A 19741-nucleotide genomic window follows, 5' to 3' on the forward strand; every position below is an offset into this window, starting at 1 on the left:
GAAAAGATCGCTGGCCATGTGTGATATGCTAATGGACAAGAGCAGAAGTGGCAAATTGGTGGGAAAAGTGTGCAGTAAATTAGAGCAACTGCTTCCCATAAGAACCTGGAACAGAACACACAGTTCTCAGTTTTCAACACCCCTCTGCTGTAGGTACATGGCAGGGAAAGTCACTGCTAAACTGAATGCATCTTCTCCATGCTGTGGCCAACCCACAAAAGAGATGACAGCTCATGGCTGGTGCCAGATACTCCATCTGGAGACACACAAGAATCTGTGCTACAGGTATGTGAAATCTCCATTAATACCAATGTAGCAGTCTATTTCATTCTACCTAATGACAACTGCTTTTCAGGAACATCTTATTTTGTTTACTTTATGTTACCTTATAAGACAGGATGGTCCATTAAAATCTATATAAAGTATGAAACATGCTACAAAGTCTTACTCAAAATTCAGAACATATCAGTATTATTCACCTGTGCAACATTTAATTGCTTCCTGCATGCATAATGAGGATATTTAGTCTCTTTTACATTAATATAACCATCCTGGATTGCCCAATAATCACAGTGTTTATGGAATGGTTAAGTTTAGGCTTAGACATTAGCCTTATTTGCTCCAGGAAGCAACTGGTGCACAAGAAGGACCAAGAAAATCAAACATCAGTTCCGTCATCTAAATGCGAATTTAAAAGTCCATCTTCAGCCAAACAGGAGGAGATCAAAGGGGAAGGATCAGCACTATAACAGATGAGGGAATAGACTGTTCAAGCAAAAGGTAAGAGATGAGAAAAGTAAGGTCTCAAAAACGAAATGGAAAGCTGCATCATTGGAACTGTGTTCTGTCTCTGAAGTCTGCCAGAAGACCTGAATTCTTACAACAGCAACAGAAGTCAACAAGAGTTTCTCTTTTTTATTTTTTTTTCCTTCACACTTCAAGCTCTATAAACAGCTCTAAACCATATAAGCAGTAAGACCAAAAGTCTCCTTAATTCTGAGGACTGGACATTCTTGAAAAAGCAGGATTTACTCTCTCAGTGTTTCAAGTACACACATATTTCTGTGGAGACATAGCAGCTCATTTCACAAAATAAATTATTTCTTGTTTGCAGAGAACTCATTTAATACAGTAATAATCACATAGAAAATCCCACATGGAAATTAGCTACTCAAGGCAGAGTTTGGCTACAGAGGTCACACACAAAGCAGTCAGGGCAAACATTATGCAACCAAGAAGTTATGCTGCGTTGTCAACTCAGTTGAGGTATATTTAACTGGAGCAACACAGTACCATATAGGGATAGACAGGCTTGCTCTGAATGACAGAAACTACTCCCTCTGGGCCGAACTACCCTACTGCTCATCAGGGCTATGAAGATAAAAGTTTCCTGAATTAATTACCTTACTGAACTTACCATCCAGAATTTATTGCTATTTCTGTAAATAACAGATGTATGCTAGGAACTAGGTTGTAGGGCTACAGGAACACAAAGGGAGCAAGACATCCCTAGTTCTCACATCCACTGATGGGAGACAGTTCCAAAGTAGTCAAGACAACAGTGTCCTCAAATACTACTGCTTTTCTGCACACTTAGTATGGAAGCAGATGAACCCTTAGCTCTTTGATCTCCACCATAATATGCTGCACAAAAACACAAAACTAGGCCATGATTCACATGCTTCAGTGCAAGTAGCTTTGGATACACTATGGACTACAGTTCTCACTATCTCTTCTGGAAAGCTTGTGAGATCTTTGTAACTCCTGGAACACAGGGAGTTATACTTGAAAAGATCAACTAGCAATGAGTGAGCAACCCGTGTCACTAGGACAGGAGCAAATTGTTTACTGTAGAAAATCTTGAATTCACTGAATGATAAATTTGTGAAGGTCTGTCTTCATGTCTGAGATTCTTAAGGTCATCAGATTCTTAAGGTCCAGTCCGAGTAGAAGTAGCTTACATGGCTCTTGGCTCAACTGAGGGACCACAAACGTTGTGTACTATGGAACCACTCAACACAATCTGAAGGGAATATTTCCTTCAGTGCAGCTGAAAATACCATAAATAGGCATTCTCTCTTGCTTCCTTACAAAGAACAAGATTTCAGACTTGGCTCAGTAAAACATCTGCTTCACTTGAGGGAGATAATCCATTTCTTTACTGCACCCATATGTAATAGAGGTAACACAAAGAAAACAAACAAACAAAAACCACAACAAAATTTAAAAGACAAGTCTGCATTTTGCTCATCTTTTATGTCTTCATGTATATCTGTAAAAAAAAAAGCTTTTAACAACAAGTTGGTATAATTTTCACTCCTATGTATCTTCAAAGAAAAGTTGCATAGCAAGGAATGAGCCAGAAAAGCATGCAAATCAAAGGGCTCCCAGTTGAGTGTCTGTTGCCTTGAACAGATTCACGGGTCATAAAAATTGTTTGGGTGTATTCTGTAGTAATAAGGGATATATATGCACTATTCAGTCAGATACTGCGACTGCTTGTACTTACTGCAATTGGCAAGACTGCAGGTTGAGTGCCCATAACTATTAAAAGTACAGCACTGTCTGTTCTTTTTCCTTTCTCATCTTCAAATTGCTATAAAAATGAATCATTCACATGTTAAAATAACATTACTGTAATGAACCTACAGTATGTAATCTTTTCCCAGATAAAATGTTCCTTAGTATTTTGCTTAATGAAATGTTTTTAATCTACTTTTTCTTCTCCAAGACAATAACTGAAAATAAATAACATATTATATATCTCTTACTCTTCATTCCTTATGTGCATGTCCCAAGGAAGCTGGTGAGCACAAAAAGCACACACTAAAGTACTGTGTTGTCTTCCTTTCCATCCAACTTTGCCTTAAATTTTGGTTTTTGGTTAAATGTTGCATACTTTGCTTATGGTTTAATTAAGGATATGCTTGTTTCACATCTGTTTAATGAAACATGTGGTACTCAGGTGTCTGATACCTTCTCCTTGGGTAATTATTCCAGGAAATGAGACTTCCAATCTAGAAAACATTCTGGCCACAAAGGTAATACCTTCAAATTACTCATTGCACTGGTAAAGTATAGATGATTCACTGGTGTTTCTCTCAGCTTTTCACTAAACAACACACTGTGATAATGCACACCACTTAATGATAGTCTTGGTAGCCAAGGAGGCATGACAAGCATTTTAAAAATGCTGTAGAAGCAACAGGAATAAACACTTATATTGAAAAAATGATTACTTGTGGATACTGCCACTGAAAAACTTGTCACACTTTTATAGGACTGTTACTCCAGTTACGGCAGTGACTTACTAGATTCGGCTTGTGGCAGTGATTTCCCTAAATCAGAGTGACAACTCTGAGAATATGTTTTTGTTCAGAAAGCATGAATACAAGTAACGGAATCTAGACAAAAACTTTGGACACTTCACCAGTACAATTTAAAAATACTAAGTAACCACTATCCAATGGGTAAGTATGACCTAAATTCTTCTAATTGATCACTACATACAATCTAGTCAAGGGACCATTTAATCGGTATGCACCATACATCTTGAAATCCACTGGCTTCCCAGTGCATCGCTGTCTTATCTAGACAGTCTTGCATCCTGTTTGAAATTATTTCAGTGAACAGAGGATGTCTGGTACCCTCAGTAGGCTGGTTCTGCAGCCATTTCCACTGCTCCTGTTTTTCCATCTTACGTAGCAGAAAAATCACTGCTTGTTCTCAGTTCTGTGCTACTTTTTCTGTTTTTCAACCTGCTCCAAATACTTGATGTAAGTCTTTATTGCTTCTGATTCACCATCTTTTCATACTTCATGTACGACTGCATAGTTTCCTGGTTTTATTTCTGTATTTCTTTCTTTCTCTGACCACTTTCTCTATGAACATTGCCAGAGACATGCATCCCATGACTATGATATAGCTATTTTTTTTGCCTCTACATATGCTTTGTGTATTTTTAAGCAAGCTGTCACATAGCCCTACAACATCATCAACCTCAATTTTCAAGTGAACTCCATTCACCAATGAATAATTAGCTATAAGCAATTTATCCTTTTTTGTTTCTATTCTTATTTGATTATTTCATTCAATTATTTATTTCCCCCCCCCCAAAAAAAAAAAAAGCCTTCTCTGAAAGTTAGTTCATGTCTTAAATTCCTTCAGCTGTTGTCTTCCTTTCCTTTTTTCTGTCATTATCAATCATCTTTCAGATTATAGACAATATTAAGGAAGAGAAAGGGAAACAAGCAGGCATGCAGGACACAAAGCAAACTGAATAGGGTAGAAAGAAAAAGAAAAAAAAACTGAAAGATACAGAGATAAAATCAGAGAGGAGAAACAGAACAACAAAAGAAGATGGGGGGAAAATCAGTACAAAAAAAAAAAAACCAAACCAAAAAGCCTGAGCATTAAATGGAAAAAGGAGGAAAAGGAAAGAAAGATGTAAGGAAAGACATACTAGCTGTAGACAGTGGGACACAAGACAATAAGAAGGAACAGACAAAGAGGAGAGAGAAAACAAGGGAGATTAATGAAGACCAAAAAGAAGGCCTGGCAAGATGATCTGTATCAGAAATACATGGCGGTTTTTTAACCAAAATTGGAGATGCAGAGTATAATGGGGAACAAATGGGGAACACTACAGACCAGAGTGGAGGACCAAGAACAATAAACAAAAAGAAATATTTTAAAATAAATGAGCGCAGACTGAATAGAGCAGTTGTACTGTTGAACGCTCTAAAGAGAAAAGGGCTTCTGAGTTAGAAACATTAACGCATATTGTTCTACAATTTAAAAGGTAGTAGGATGCTAAAAGGTATTAGCATAAAATGTGTTATATTTTGTGCATTTCTCTTACATGTTTGATTATTCCATATGCAACAGTGCTTTGAATAAGTACACTGAAACTAGCAGAGTTCTGCTGTCATCACACGACGATTTAAGATAATAGTAAATTTACACTTGGTATCTTGCTTCTGATTGCTTACTGCAGTCTTTTACCAAGCTGTAATCTGCCTCATTCCACCTAAACATTATAATTATTTTTAATGGAGATGAAAAACACAACAGAAGATGTGATACTACTGTTTTATGAGGCACTGGTTAGAGCTCATGCTTATTTGTGCTTGTTTTGTTACAGATTGGGAGCTAATGTTGAACATAATGGATAAATACATTGGATAAGTTCAGCTTCTGCGACAACTCCTTCAGAGAAATTGCATGTTGGCAGATGCACTCATTTCAAGTATGGCGCCCCAGTATCTCTATAGGTAGAATATTATCCAACAAAGAAATAAGAGCACAGCAGCCTAATGAAATCCTTTGAAATTATATAATCAATTAGAAAAAAAATAGTTGGTTCTCACAGTGATTTCAGCAGACAGAGATTGACTGTCAACATTATGCTAATCTACATAAGGGAAAAAGAGTGAAATGCCAGAAAGCACATACAGAAAACAAATGTAAAGCCAGCAAAGATACCATGAATTAATAATATCAGTCTTGCTGAGGTTAATATTAAAATTCTAACCAGTTCCAACTGATGTGAGAGTTAAGCAGAGTTTTCAGTCCATCTAACCAGGAAAAACAACAGTAGCCCACCATTTATCAGGACAGGTGCAAGTTTCCAATTGAAGCTCCCCTCCTGAACATTGTTTTGAAAGCGTAGCTACCCCTCCAGAAATTTGGCTGAGCTCAGGAAAAAGGGCAAGACTTGTCTCAGCCTCTTTTTCTGGATGGACATGGCACAACAGTTGGGCTTTAAGCACAGTTAAGTATCTGAGGAATAGGTAATATTTGCTTGTGAGGGCAGTGCGTGCCCTTACAGGCATTTCCTAGCTCCTCCTTGGCAAATGCAGCAGGCCAGATGGAATTGTTCCTTGGGCTGCCAGTTGGACCACCCTGGTTTGTACCAAACAGGATTTTAAAAAACCCAAGGGGATGGAAAAAGTCTGAAAATTAACATCTAAAAATAAACAGGAAATGAAGGCAGAACTGTTTCACATGAAGTGCCATAAGTACATGAAATAGAATTGTCCCGTTAAAATTATCAAAATGATGGATTTAAGTAAAAACACTGTGAACAGTGAAAATAACGTTGGGGCAGTGGGGGAAAGGAAGAGTTTTATGTAAACAAAACAGTCTGAACAACCGCAGTTACAACAATGCTATCACTAGAACCACACATGGATATCTTCAATGAAAGGTAAAGGAATGTGTCCAGTGTACAGGATTTAGACAGTCTGAAACATGTTAACTTTAACAAGATTCCTGTAGTCTCCTTTGGAATCCCTTCCTTACAGCTTAAACTGTTTTTCCTTGAAGTAACAGTTTGGAGATAATGAGACTTGGGCTGAACAGAAAGTGGACATTTATATTCTATCACTTGCACCGTATAACTGAGCGCAGTTGAAGAAGAGAAAATGACTGCATAATAATAATGGACAGCTTACTAGTTACCCAGTAAAAGTTCCTAAGATTTAAAGCAGATTATTTTCCATATGGATATGAGACGCTGTCCATCTGTAAGAACACACTATTTTCAATGCATATTATTTAATGAAAATTTAATGCCAAATAGAAATATCAAAAATACAGAGCACAATCCACTATCACTAAGAGAAAACTTAGATGATCTACACATGACCTTATCCTTTTGCAGATTCTCCTACTGCAAAGCACTGTGAAACTCAACCAACAAAAACAGACATAGAAATAATGTATAAACACATTACTTAAGTGTGGTACCAATGAAGCTAATGCTGAGAAATATCACAATATGCTTTTGCTTTTGGTATTTCACTTATCTGAGACCTTCAGATTCAGAATTCTGCATTTTCTTATTCCAGAGTTTTACACAAACGTGAGCACTGGAGCACTTCCATTATCTAAACAGTTTCCCCAAAAACTTAAACACAGTGAAGCACAATCAAGCCTTATCAGATAGATTACTAAGTAGGACTTGCTAGGATACTTAAACTACCAACCAAAACAATATATTCAGCACATGTTTTTTGCAGCAGCTAGAAGCCTTAAAAAGTCTTCCTACCATACTAAGCGAACTCTGCTGAGTAACACTTCTTTCTTAGGGTGAAAAAAAGAGAAGGGAAGAGAAGAGAAGAGAAGAGAAGAGAAGAGAAGAGAAGAGAAGAGAAGAGAAGAGAAGAGAAGAGAAGAGAAGAGAAGGGAAAAGAGAAGAGAAAGAAAAGAGAAGAGAAGAGAAGAGACAGAGAAGAGAAGAAGAAGAGGATACGTGAGACCCACCTTGAAGATGATGGACAGAAACTGGATTCCACTTTGGTTAACAGGATTAAACTATATTACCTTTATTAGTGTTATATTTGCAATACCACTATACATTAATATTCTAAAACAATAATGTACAGGATAGAGCACAGGGCAATTATTGTTTCACGGGTAATTCTTCACCTTTCAAATAAAATAGCACTGAAGGGTCTTTCTAGAAAGTTCCTGGGGCAGATTTCTTAGGTAACAGTAGTTACTACAACTGAAATCGACAGAAACATAACTGTTTTGCTTGAACTGCTGATAAGCTCCTATTCTCTTTTTGAGGAGGATTTTGAATATGGCCAGAAAAGGATCACAGGTTTTCCTTGCCTCACATACCTGGGACAAAATTGCCACAGGTTTCAGTGAAGCCCAGCTATTCTTAGTTCTTTCCATGTTTGTACTATCAACACTTCTAAAGCTTAGGATTTTTCAATTTTTCTGCAACTTAAAGAATTTCAATCCCTTGGAAATGTAAAGGGATATGGTTTCTTTTCCCAAATTTATAAATCATGATAGGATTTAGACAAGAATAAGTAATGTATTATTTTATTAGTTCCTTTTTTTTCACTGCATGCAAACTTTGCTAATTTACTTAGAATTATTCATAGAACCAAAGAAATTACCATTCTGAATATGTCTATTGCTCAGCTTTCACACCCTAATTCAACAAGTCTCAATCACCACCTACATATGTTTAACTTAGTAACAAGAGAAAGCATGTACTTCCTCCATATACAACACCACTCTCATCAGTGTTACTCCTTTAAGCTCTCTACTTCCGTTGTTTCTCTAAAGTTTCCTCTAATACTACTCTATCGATCACTGTAATATCAATTAGATGACAAAATAATACACGTATTGCCACTATGCAGTACATGTAAATAACTGTAAAATGCAGAAGGCAAATTCAGTTCCAAGGGCCTTAAAACTAAAGACCAGAAATATATTAATATGATGTAGATAATAAAGGCTGTGAGAATGACTATATTCAGCCTTGCATTTAATTATGTGCCTCATTCCAGTATTAACACTGTAATCATTTCAAAAGCTGGCTGATTTCAGTTTCAGCCAAACCACCATATGAAAATAAAATGAATTCTGACATACATTGTACCTGAAATTGACAGCAAATAGTATTCTCTAGCGATACTTCCATTTTTTATTGTCAACAAAAAGTTTTTAAATGAAAACTAATTACCCATTCTCAGCGTGAAATGTCGATGGAGTTGGCGGTGGAATCATACTTGGGTGGCAACACTCCTCAACATCTCAGCCAAAATTTACACAGCCAAGGGTGTTGGCTACCTGTAAGACAGTGATATCATCATTTCCAATTGTATCCTTTCAAAAGATATGTAAACAAAAACATAGCATCAAGCAATTTGGCTCTTAGCAAAGCTTCATTTCCACAAGAAAAGCAAATTTGAGAACCTGCAGCTGTAGAGTATTATACACGTTTTGAAAATGTAAAACTATGGCCATAAAAACAAAGGAATATCAGTCACTTGAATAGAAATATCTGAGCATTAGCTCACTTCTGACATATACTGACTAAACAGAAACTCGTTTTTCTTTTTCAGGTTGGTAATAGATATTCCAAAATGTTTACGAATATACAGATGTAGCATTAAGCCTATATGACAAAGCGAAAGATGTCTAAGTTTTTGTTGCTTTATGTTAAAAAAGAGTAAGGTCACTGAAACAGGGCATCCTCCTCTGAGAAAGGTTAGAAAGTAAAGGTTTTCTCAAATAAGAATCAGAGTACCTTGTAATGGTTTCTATTTCAGAGCTAAGCAGAAAACACAGATTCCTTAATTGTTCAAAACTTAAGCAGTGCACCAGCCAATTCCAACTTCCCATCAGTGCATGACTGAAAATTCCCCACATCAATTGCTATTAAAAAAGTATAAAAATGAACATAAGAACATATAACTTAACACATATTGCATGTGATCATTGCACTCACAAGAAATAAAGCATCACACTGTTCGAACGCTGAAGTTTGAGCCATTGTTAGAAGGACAATGATAATAAGGGAAGGATCAAGAGGTAGCTGATAAATGTAAAGAACAGTGGTTTCATGGGTTCTGGAACAAGTCACGACCGAGAGGAGAAAGTATGTCTGAAAGAACCTTAATTTCTTTATTCACTTTATTGATATTTTATCATTAATTGTTAATTTTTATGTATTCATTTATTTTCAGTGCTAGCCTAATTTTCCTTTTATTCATAGAATTTTATTTTCTTCAAAGAAAAGGAACATGGGTATCTTAGCTCTACCCAACAACAGGTGAATTTGGCATGCTTTGAAATGTGATGTTATTATCCCATTTAAAAGTTACATCCTCAGAATTCAGTGTCATTCTAGTAGTAGGCAGGATGTAGGTATGTGGACCTCAAGATACAGTGCGGAATCCCATGTGAGGAATCTCTAAACTAAGGGATCAGTAAGAAACAAAAGAAGACAAGGACTGTTAGTCCATCAAAACTTTTTAACAGAAGCACTCTTTGTGCATCTTATACGGCTCCCTCCTACTAACAAACCAGAAAGAGAGATAACCCCAAATTACTACTTCATCTGCTAGAAATGACATTTTTTCCATCATGTTAAAAATAACTATTTAAACTTTTAAAAACTATAACTTAAAAAAAATAAAATAAAAAATCTACTGGCAACTCTACAGATATTACCAGTCTGCTCAGCTATGTCAAAACAACTCCAATTCTGCAACTTCCAGAGCAGTTTATTGATTTCTTGTTACAACAGCAGTCTCAGGGAATGTACAGCTGTCACTTGGAAGTGCTCCCCAAAGTTTTGTCTGTACAGATTACTTACTCGTGAGACAGACAAGTGCCCTTGATGTTAAAGTTCAAACCCTTTGGAAAGCCATGCTTGGCAGAGCGATACACAAACCTCCCAGAAGAACTGAATATTCGGTGTGAGGTTTATAAAAACATGCAGGTCCACAGAGAGCAGCCCACACAATCCCTCAGTTTCTTCAAGCTGGAAGGGGCACGGGATGAACTCAGGGCCTTTCACCATTGTAAGTATTCAGATAAGTTTATCATAAACAGTCTACTGAACGTACAATGCTAGCAACTCAGCCTTAATACTAGAAAAAGTCTAATTTAATATTGGAAAACAAACAAAAACACAGCTGCTAGAATTATTCCCTTGTGAACAATCAGCTGATCCTTGATTTTCCAAAAAATGCTGAATGCTTGTAGAAACTCACTTGATTCCCACCTATATTTGACTGACTAGCTAGAAAAATTCACCAACTATAGTCCATTGTCCTGCAAACTACGAAAACAATGTAATTCCCACACTAAAATACACTCCGGTTGACAGGTCCGAAAAGTGGCATGGGTTATTGTCCTCTGCTCAAGTCAATGGCAAATCCATTGGTTTTTACATCCCATTGGAGTAATCTCTGTCTACTGATCTTGTTTCAGACACAGAAAGTAGTTTGCAACTATTTATCAAACCTGAAAAGCTACTGTTCCTGTCTTAAATCACCATTCAGGCTCTATTATAAGAAATTATACGGGGAATAGGAAAGGTCAAAACGCTAAAATCAATTACTTTAAGTCTTTTGCCACAATCAGAACTGAACTTCTGCAGAAAGGGTTAAGCACAAGCTGTTTGCCTCATTCAAACAGCTAGTCTGTAGTGACCATTCCTCGGGAAATTAGGGACTCTCTTATATCTGTAATGAAATCCATGAAGCAGTACTGCTCACCCTTAAAATTCACCTGATAGTGGTTATGATACATGCCTCAAGGTTAGGACATAGTGCTTAACTCATTCACTTGGATATAAACATAATTTCAAATCTTGTGGAAGCTGGGCTGCGTATAAAAGTTGCAGGATTAAGGTCACCCCCCTGGACTTCTAGGCCACAAGCTGAACACATTCATGCAGAGAATACTACAGAACAAACTGCCTATCTTGTGTTACATCTCGTATGACTTTTAAGTGCTATAATCATTAGATCTTAGCTGTTGCTTGCTACTTTGGGGAATTGCTTGGGATTCAATGCATATAGTGAACCCACTGATTACACTGTAATTGGACAACTGAAGGATACTATCACCTACTTAGATTTATTTCTCTCCAAAGTTAATGGAGTCTTCATGTCAAAGTTTAGAACATACATGGTCCATTCTGTCTCTGATGACCACACTCCTGGCAAAATAATATCAGCCTGCAGAAACAGAGAGTTCCAAAACCTAATGGTTGGACAGTGCTCCATGTGCATAAAGTAGCTTTATGACCACACACTGAAATCCTAGCCAAACTGCTGTCTATATTTCATTTTAATTACAACTAACTTAAGCATCACTTTCTAGTTAAAGGTTGGACACTGTAAATAATCTAAGATCCACATACTTTAAACCTGCTGTGCAGCATGGGACTGTGAGGGAGGGCAAGCAGACCAAGCTAAGTCACTTCCCCAAAACCAGTCTTCATCACAATTAATTTTTTACAAAATCACCCTTGTCTTCCAACTGTGTCTGTGTGTGACTGGGACTCAGACTACAGCTTTAATTCTCTCCAGACTGATCTCATGCAGTTAGGATCTAGGCTGCTAATACGATGCTCCCCATAACCCTTCAAAGAAGCAAGACACAAAAAGTTATTAAGGGTAAAATTTGCAACTTAGGAAAGCGCAGCTAAATGGACACTTCAGAAGGATGCTACTGTGCTGCATTACAGTGCCACAGACAAGAAGCCTAGAAGTGCACAGGAGCCTCCTGAAGCATGCACGATATCAGATGTGTGAGGCAGTTTTCAGCACCATCCTGAAATCCTTTAAGACGAGCCGAAAACACTGACTTGGAGCATGCTGTTAGCATGTGTCTGAGAATGACTGCTAAGTACACTGGTACCTGCCTCCACATGCCAAGGGACATGGCAGCTCAGAGAAAGATGTGTCCAGAAGCATGTATTGTATCCCTCTGATAGCTACTGTAGCTACTGAAAGCATTTCAGCATTTTCTTGATTACATCTTATACAAAGTGTCCCTAGATGAATTCAGGATACTCCAAAAGCTGGAGCAAGGGTTGGCATACAAGTAAATTGCCATCAGCAGCGGGGTCACGATGGTTCCTGCTAAGAAAGAAAGGTTTTCCCATGGCAGCTTCCTTTGTCTCTTTGTAACACACATAAATATAGACATGCTGTTGAGGTGAATTACAGAAGGTAGTAAAAGTATGCAGAGCATAGGCAAAGGGGCCTCTTGAGTCCTCATTCTTTCATGAAATGGTTTGCTTTATCTGCCTTCTGGTTAGCCTAGCTTATGTTGCAAAACTCAACAGAGGTAACTGATGATTTGTATTAGCAGCTGAGGTGATGTGATATAATAATCTGCAGTTCCTATTCCCTGCTGAGCCAATCAAGTGGAGCTCACACCAGCCGAATACGGCCTTTGTACAAAGAACTCAGGGTTTTTTGAAGTCATCTTTAGAGACCAGACACATGAGTTTATAGTCCCAAATGGTCCAGGTGGCTTCACATGGTTTAGAGGATTTCTTTTAAGAGCCTATGGGAACACTGTGGTAAAGACATACCCTAAAGACTTGTCTGTGACTGTCTGGGCATCTACTTTCCCATAAAAAAATATCCCAGTAAGTTCTGTTCATTCATGTTACACCAGCTTTCACACCTCGTATTTGTGGTATGCAAAGACAAACAGCATTTTATTCTGAACACCAATGAAATGATGTGGGCTTTAGCATATGGTGGATAGAACCAACCAGAAATGTTCTGACCAAACTGAAAAATTCTGTTACATCACAAGTAAAAATATAAGAAAAAAATATAATGGTTTTATAAACTTCTGAGTAACCACAAGATGCTTTTGTGAAACCATTCCAGCAGTTTTCCTTCTTCACTAGCAGAGGAGCTGCAGCAGCAGATGGACTCCAAGAGTTCACAGCTGTGGGGAACTCCTGCCACAGAGACTGCCCAGGAGTCGGGGTTTCCTGATATTCCAGGTCTTTGCTCTGAAGCCACAGGAACCCCAGCCCTAGTGATGCAGCCGGGAGCCAGAACAAACTCTCTGCTTCTAATGGGACTCTCAGGACAGTCAGGCTTTCACCCAAAGAAAAGCCAGATGCGCAGAAACCTGGACTGCCAAACCTTGACATTTCTGCCCAACTTCTCACTCCAAATTTCTAGATTCCTGGGTCTCAATCCATCCAGTTGACAGGGAAATGGAGAGATCCCTTTGCCCAGCTCCTGTTCCCATCCATTAACTCATGTAATAACTGTACTTCCCCATACTGACACCACAGCTGCTGCCATACTTCCTTTTCTGTTCAAAATACTAAGGAATTCACTAACCTTAAATCTTAAAGCACGTTTCTTGGTGCGTTTAAATTCCCTTGCAAGATATTTATGAAGTTTTAAATTCAAATGCTGAGCCACAGAAATAAAAATAAAACAAGTTGCAAGTTGTCAATTGCATGTATAGTCTCTGCCTTACGCTCCTTGAAGGACACCCTCACACATTCAACTCACGTTATACAGATACCATGATGTACAATGATATAGACAATAATAAAGTTAACAAATGTAGTGGTATCAATAAGCACTGTCTGCTTATCTCCTGGGCAAACCTAGAGGGAAATCCAGCCGTATGCAAATGCCACAGCAGTAACAACTTCCCTTTAATCCGCTAACCCCTGCGCACATAACTGTATTGTAATTAAAAGATCCTCAATGTTATCCTACATACTATGAACAAATGACAGAATTTATTCATCTCTGCTTCAGGCATTACCATGTTTAATCATTTCCATTAATGAACTTCACATGACAGAACCCAGGCTGCACTAGAAGACTGATGTGTTTATTAACCATATTTCCTATGCGTATGTTTCTACTTCCTAAGTATTCCCTTATCTCTGTTTATGAGAGGCTGAAAGTCACCTGAAGTTGACACTCTGAAATGTCATATACTAATACTGACCTAACTTTGCATTATTAAAAAGGTTTATAAATAAATTCCTCTATCAACCAGCTTGAAAAAAATACTTTGTTAAAGAAGCCATCACGTACTTTTTTGAAGTGTGGAAAGGAACATAAGATTAAATCACACACACACAAAACCAAACTAACAAGATCAGCAGTTTCTACACAGGGGTTTTAAACAACATCCAACCCTCTGCAAGACTTGCTTATACATCCTTATATCCCACTATAGCTACAGAGCTTAAAGTTTCGAGCACTTCACATTATACAAGGTCAATAGTACATTCCACAGCATTTCTGGGAAATGTCTTCAGCATGGATCTGTGCAAAACTTCTGTGTAGAATCCGACCTTCACACACTGTCAGCTCTTTCTTAGTTTGGCAGCTTCCCATCTCGGGAAATCATTTTCTATTTAATTAATATAGCTCAAATTCACCTTCTCTGAGAACCGGTACAGGTATACATAGGAACGGATATTTGTGCAGGCAGAACTTGAAGGAGGAAGAAAGGTTATTTACTAATAGCTGTATTACTTTGATCATATAGATTTATATTCCTCACTTCCTCTCTCCTCCAGAGACAGGAACTGCGAGGACCGGGCTGCAACCGCCCAACAGAAATTTTCACTCAGCATTTGTTTTCTCAAGAGGGGATCTGCCCCACAGCCACTTCTATCCGTCAAGTTCCAGCTTCCCATTCCAATGAGCGAGAAGCAGTGTAAAAGTACACAATCTGCGTGAAAACCATGAGCACCTGCCTACCCGGGGAAAGAAACAGACAGGCCTTCAGCTGTCTACATCCAACTCTACAGCTCCACCTCTGTGACCCCTCTGTGGTGAGACTGCCTGGCAGTAGAAGTGACTTCATTCTGAGATGGTTATTCCGGTATCATAGTAGAATCACCTTTATTTCAGAATAACCTATGTAATAATCCAGAGAAATGAACACGACACAGTTGTTGTAGTACAACTAGTTATATTGCTTTTGCCAGGTTGCTCATGGTACCAGTTCCCATACTGCCACTAATACAACAAAGAAAACTATTGCTAGCACTGGTGAAACCCTGTGGATGCCATGCTGACTGCACCCATCAACACGCTGCACCAGAGCCCTCGTGCACTCCTGTTATCCCTGATGCAGCTCAGGCCTTGGCCAGGAATGTCTTCAGCCAAACGAGAGTCAGGTGGCCATGAGCTAAGGGACCACCAAGCTTCAAGTAATACACTGAAGGGGAGAAGCAGCAGCTCGAATGTCTACACGGTTTATGGGAGGTACTCCTCGTGTGTTCCAAATCCCTATTTAGTTCAGTGTGGACCGTTTAAGCCTAAGAGTTCAAAAGTAAATCTGAAGTGACTCATTCTCCTTGCTTTGAAATGAACATGAGGACAACAGTGACAGGCCCCGGTTCCTTCAGAAACATTACCACAAACAAGGCCCTCCCTGCGATCCTCCTTCCCCCCAGACGGGCTCCTCGGGTGCGAGGCCCTTTCCCTGCACATCAGAGCACACCGCACAGCTCCGGGAAGCAGCCCCGGGGGTCCTGTTTGCCCACCTGCCTTCCTCCCTCCGCCGGCGGCGCGGCTGCACCTGCACGGCAGCTCTGAGCGCGGCGGTTCCCGCAGGAAGACGCTCACACCTCTCTGCGGTCCGGCTTTGCGCTGCGGGGCTCCGGGCACCTCCGGTCAGGGCACCCCAGCGCCTCCCTCGTCCTGCGCTCCGCGGGCTCCCCGAGCACCGAGCTCTGTCCGCGCCCGGCTCTCCATCAGCTCAGGCGCACTCTCGCCCCATTTCCTCCCACCGCTGGCGGCCGTAGCTACAGTCTGGCCGCCGCGATTCACCTTTCGGTGCCGTTTCGAACTCATTTCAGACCGTCCCCGCGGCCGTCGAAGCTCGGCCGTCGGCGCGGGCCTCGGCCACGCGCATCCAGAACGTTCCCTGACCTCTGGGAAGCGGCCGGAGCCGGCCACGAGCAGAGCGGGGCGGCGCGAGGTCTCGGCCCCGCGAGGTGCCGTACTCCGGCGCTGCCCTCCGGCCGCCTCCCCGTCGGGGCCGCGGCACCCACCTACGGCGCCCGCCTTCCGCCGGGGAACCGCGGGGCTCGGCCGCTTCCCAACGCGCCCGGGGCCACGTGCCCGGGAGACGGCCGGACGGCGCGACCCCGAGGGCTAAAGCGGAGCGGCGACCCGGAGCCGCCGTCCGCCGCCCGCTGACCGTTCCCGGCCGGGACTCCGCCGCGCCCCCGCGACTCCGGTCGGGCGCGGTCCCGCTTCGCTCGCACTCGGGCCGGGGGCGAGGCCGGGCGCGGCGCCGCTTCCCGCCGGGCCCCCGCGGCGGCGCGGGAGGCGCGCGCGGCCGGTGCCGCCGGGTGACGTGCAGGGCGCGCGGTGGCAGCACCTCCCCGCGCGCGGCTTAAAAAGAAGAAGAAAAGAGGGAGCGAAACATGAGAGCCCTAGTGAGCCGCAGCCGCCGCCGGCAGCGGAGGGGGCATCGCCCGGACCGGCCGCCGCCGCCGTCGTCGTCCCGGCGCGGGGACACCCTTCCTATGGGACGACGAGCGGAGGGCTGCCGCCCGCTGCCCGGACCGCCCCGAGCCTCGGCGCCTCGGCGCGGCAGCGGCCGCCGCTGAACCTGTGCCGCTCGCGGGGCCCCGCGGCCGCCGAGCATCCTCCGCCCGCTCGCTGCCGCCCGTCCTCCCGGAGCGGCTCTTCCCCGCGGGCCGCCCGCTCCGCTCCCGCTCCGCAGCCTCCGCGGGGAGGGAGGGAGGTGTTTTCCCGAAGCGCGCAGAAAAGTCCGTGGGATTCCCCTCCTCCCCCCTTCGGGCGCGTTCGCACGGCTCCCTCAGGCATGATGCTCAAGATGCTGCCGTTCAAGCTGCTGCTGGTGGCCGTGGCGCTCTGCTTCTTCGAGGGGGACGCCAAGTTCGGGGAGAGCGGCGCCCGCAGGAGAAGGTGCCTCAACGGGACTCCGCCGCGGCGGCTCAAGAAGCGCGACCGGCGGCTGCTGTCCCCGGAGGCGCCGGGCGGCGCGGAGGCGATGTGCCGCGGCCTCTACCCGCGCCTCTCCTGCTGCTCCCGCGCCGACGCGCAGGGGCTGCTGCACGCCGGGGCCAAGGTAGGCACCGCCGACGGCGGGCGCCGCGGCCGCTTCTGTCGCGCGGGGGTTGCGGGACGGCGGCGGCAGCAGCCCGCCCCTGGAGCTGCTCCGGCAACGGGGGGACGGGCGCTCGGCGGGGACGGAGCGGGTCCGTCCCGCGCGTCTCGCGTGGGAGCGCCGGGGGGGGAGGTGGAGGGGGCGCCGCCGGGGCCGGTGCGGAGGGACCGTGCCGGCCGCAGGTAGCGGCCCCGGGAAGGTGGAGGAGCGGGACGGGCTCTGGCTGCCGTCCGGGCGCTGGCGGCGTCGGGACCGTAAATGAGCCCGGCGGCGGTTTCCGGTTTATTTTTGTGGAGTAACAAAAATCTCGTCCAATTTTTCTCGGCGCGTTTAGCCGGGCAGGGGTTGGGACGGCGGACGGCGTCGGCGTACCCAAACTTTTACGATCTTCGCAGCCCTCGGGGCCCCGCGCTGCCCGCGATGACGCGCGTCAGCCGCAAAGCCCACCCGCGCCCCTGGCAGCGCCCGCCCCGGCCGGGCTGCGGGGGACGAGCGGGGCGCAGCTCCGCGCCCGGTAGCGCGGCGGCGGCTGCGGGAAGGCGCCCGCTCAGCGTGCGGCTCCGGGCGGCCGCTCAGCGCCTGTTGCTGAGCCCCGCGGGCGTGCGGCACCCGGCAGTGTCATTAGGAAGCGCTGCACGTGAAATAAGCCATCAGGTGGCTTTTTTTTTTTTTTTTTTTTTTTTCGTATTTTTTTTTCCCCCTCCATCCCGGTTTAGATTTAATTAAGAATTCCTCCGTTACAACTCTGTAGTTGTCAGGGTCTGAGAGACTCGAGGAAAACTTGTGTCCCAGTCTCGCTGGCCCAAGCATAATAAAAAAGAAATACCCGGCCTGAATCGAATTTTTATGCTCGGTTCACGGTAGATTTCACTCCATTCTCATGTAAACAGCTTCTACGAATCAACATATGTGTCTGGGTGGTATCTCTCACTTTGTTTTGTAACAAAAAGCCATATTGCATCATTTAATTTGCTCAAGTCATGCAAATAGGAAAAAATCAATAGGACAAAAAGGGGTCGACTTATCCTCCTCCCCACTAAACTGCTGCCCACACACAGAGTCCTGTTGCTTATGGCAAAAGAATAACAACAACACCATTGTGTTTGTTAGTTGGTTCACTAATGGGTGAAACTGGAGAACATCATTCTCCTTCAGTCCCCGGCTCTGTCCAAATGTTCATGCCTTTTGAGGGAGCATTTGTCCTACCCCCTCTATTCCCAGATGAGTGAGAACTGTCTTACTGCAGGTTTTCAGCTGCAGATCTCTCTTTATTCATACCATATGCAGCAGCAGTTTGAGATTCAAGGCAGATAGATTTCTTCACGTCGTCTCGAGACGGTGTCATTAAGCCCCTGTGTGATAATTGAATTAAACTATAAGCTAACCACACGCGGATAACCTGAAAGATCTAGCTGGGAAAAGGAAAAAGGAAAAAAGAAAAGAATAAGGACTGGGAAATATGTCCTTAATTCACCCTGTTTGCAGCGGCTCAGTGGCATATATGCTACTGAGATTGTCCAGTGCTTGGAGACCCTTGCAGCAATTGGCTCAACGCAGTGAACTGGAAGTTGTGTTTCAGTAACTTTTCAATCTTCAGACATTTGAAGGGTTTATTCTCTTCTTAGAATTACTTGAAAACATCCCCTGACTCCCCTTGGATTCCATTGGACTAACAGTACTCAAAACTTCATATAAATGTGCGGCATTGACCATATATGCCGCACCAGCTATTCCTGAGCTGTCAAATCTGTTGGGTTTTTTTTTTAAACATAAGTTATGCTCTTCAAGGAATACAGCTTTAAAGGATTTTAAAATCAAGCTGTTTTCCATCGCAGATTAACTTTCCTGAACCTCTCAGATCTGCTTCATCATATCAATACACGTTTAAGAAAAAATGTCAAAATATGTCATTTATACTTCACCGAATGAGATGGTCTCTCCATAAAAGCCGTGGTAAACTCTTATGGAGTACATCTGAATGAAACTTTTCAAAAAGCTCATTTTTAAAGTTCTATTCTGTGACAGTCCCCCCAAAATAGCTTGTTTAAATGTTGCTCTCCATCATCTATCTATGGCTGTGACATGAGCAGAAAGCTCAACACCAGCTTCTCTAAAAGCAAAGAGCTGAGCATGCTCAGTAGACATTTTCATGAGAGCTTCTTGATGAAGACGCTGGGTCTTGGAGAATTTTTGACCACATTTGTGGAATTTATAATGAAAATGGCACCATTGGCAGCAGTATTGGGAGCAGAAATGGAGCTACACTAGTAACCATACGGAGCACTGTGCTGCCTCAAGCATGATTTTTATATACAGT

The 19741-nt window shown here is 42.9% G+C and overlaps 2 protein-coding genes across 2 annotated transcripts in view; one reads left to right on the plus strand and one right to left on the minus strand.

Annotated features, from left to right (window-relative positions):
* Positions 1-19741, minus strand: part of ANAPC10 (anaphase promoting complex subunit 10) — a 216393-nt gene that overhangs the window by 54137 nt on the left and 142515 nt on the right. The window contains exon 6 of the transcript XR_001554833.2: positions 8492-8598. The gene's annotated coding sequence lies outside the window, so the exon portion shown is untranslated. The remainder of the gene's footprint in view (positions 1-8491; positions 8599-19741) is intronic.
* HHIP (hedgehog interacting protein) overlaps positions 16659-19741 on the plus strand; it is a 73576-nt gene continuing 70493 nt past the window's right edge. The window contains exon 1 of the mRNA XM_015861102.2: positions 16659-17385. Coding sequence (XP_015716588.1) covers positions 17119-17385 — 267 coding nt within the window. The 5' untranslated portion in view covers positions 16659-17118. The remainder of the gene's footprint in view (positions 17386-19741) is intronic.

This window comes from Coturnix japonica, chromosome 4, assembly GCF_001577835.2.
Source record: "Coturnix japonica isolate 7356 chromosome 4, Coturnix japonica 2.1, whole genome shotgun sequence".
Lineage (NCBI taxonomy): Eukaryota > Metazoa > Chordata > Aves > Galliformes > Phasianidae > Coturnix > Coturnix japonica.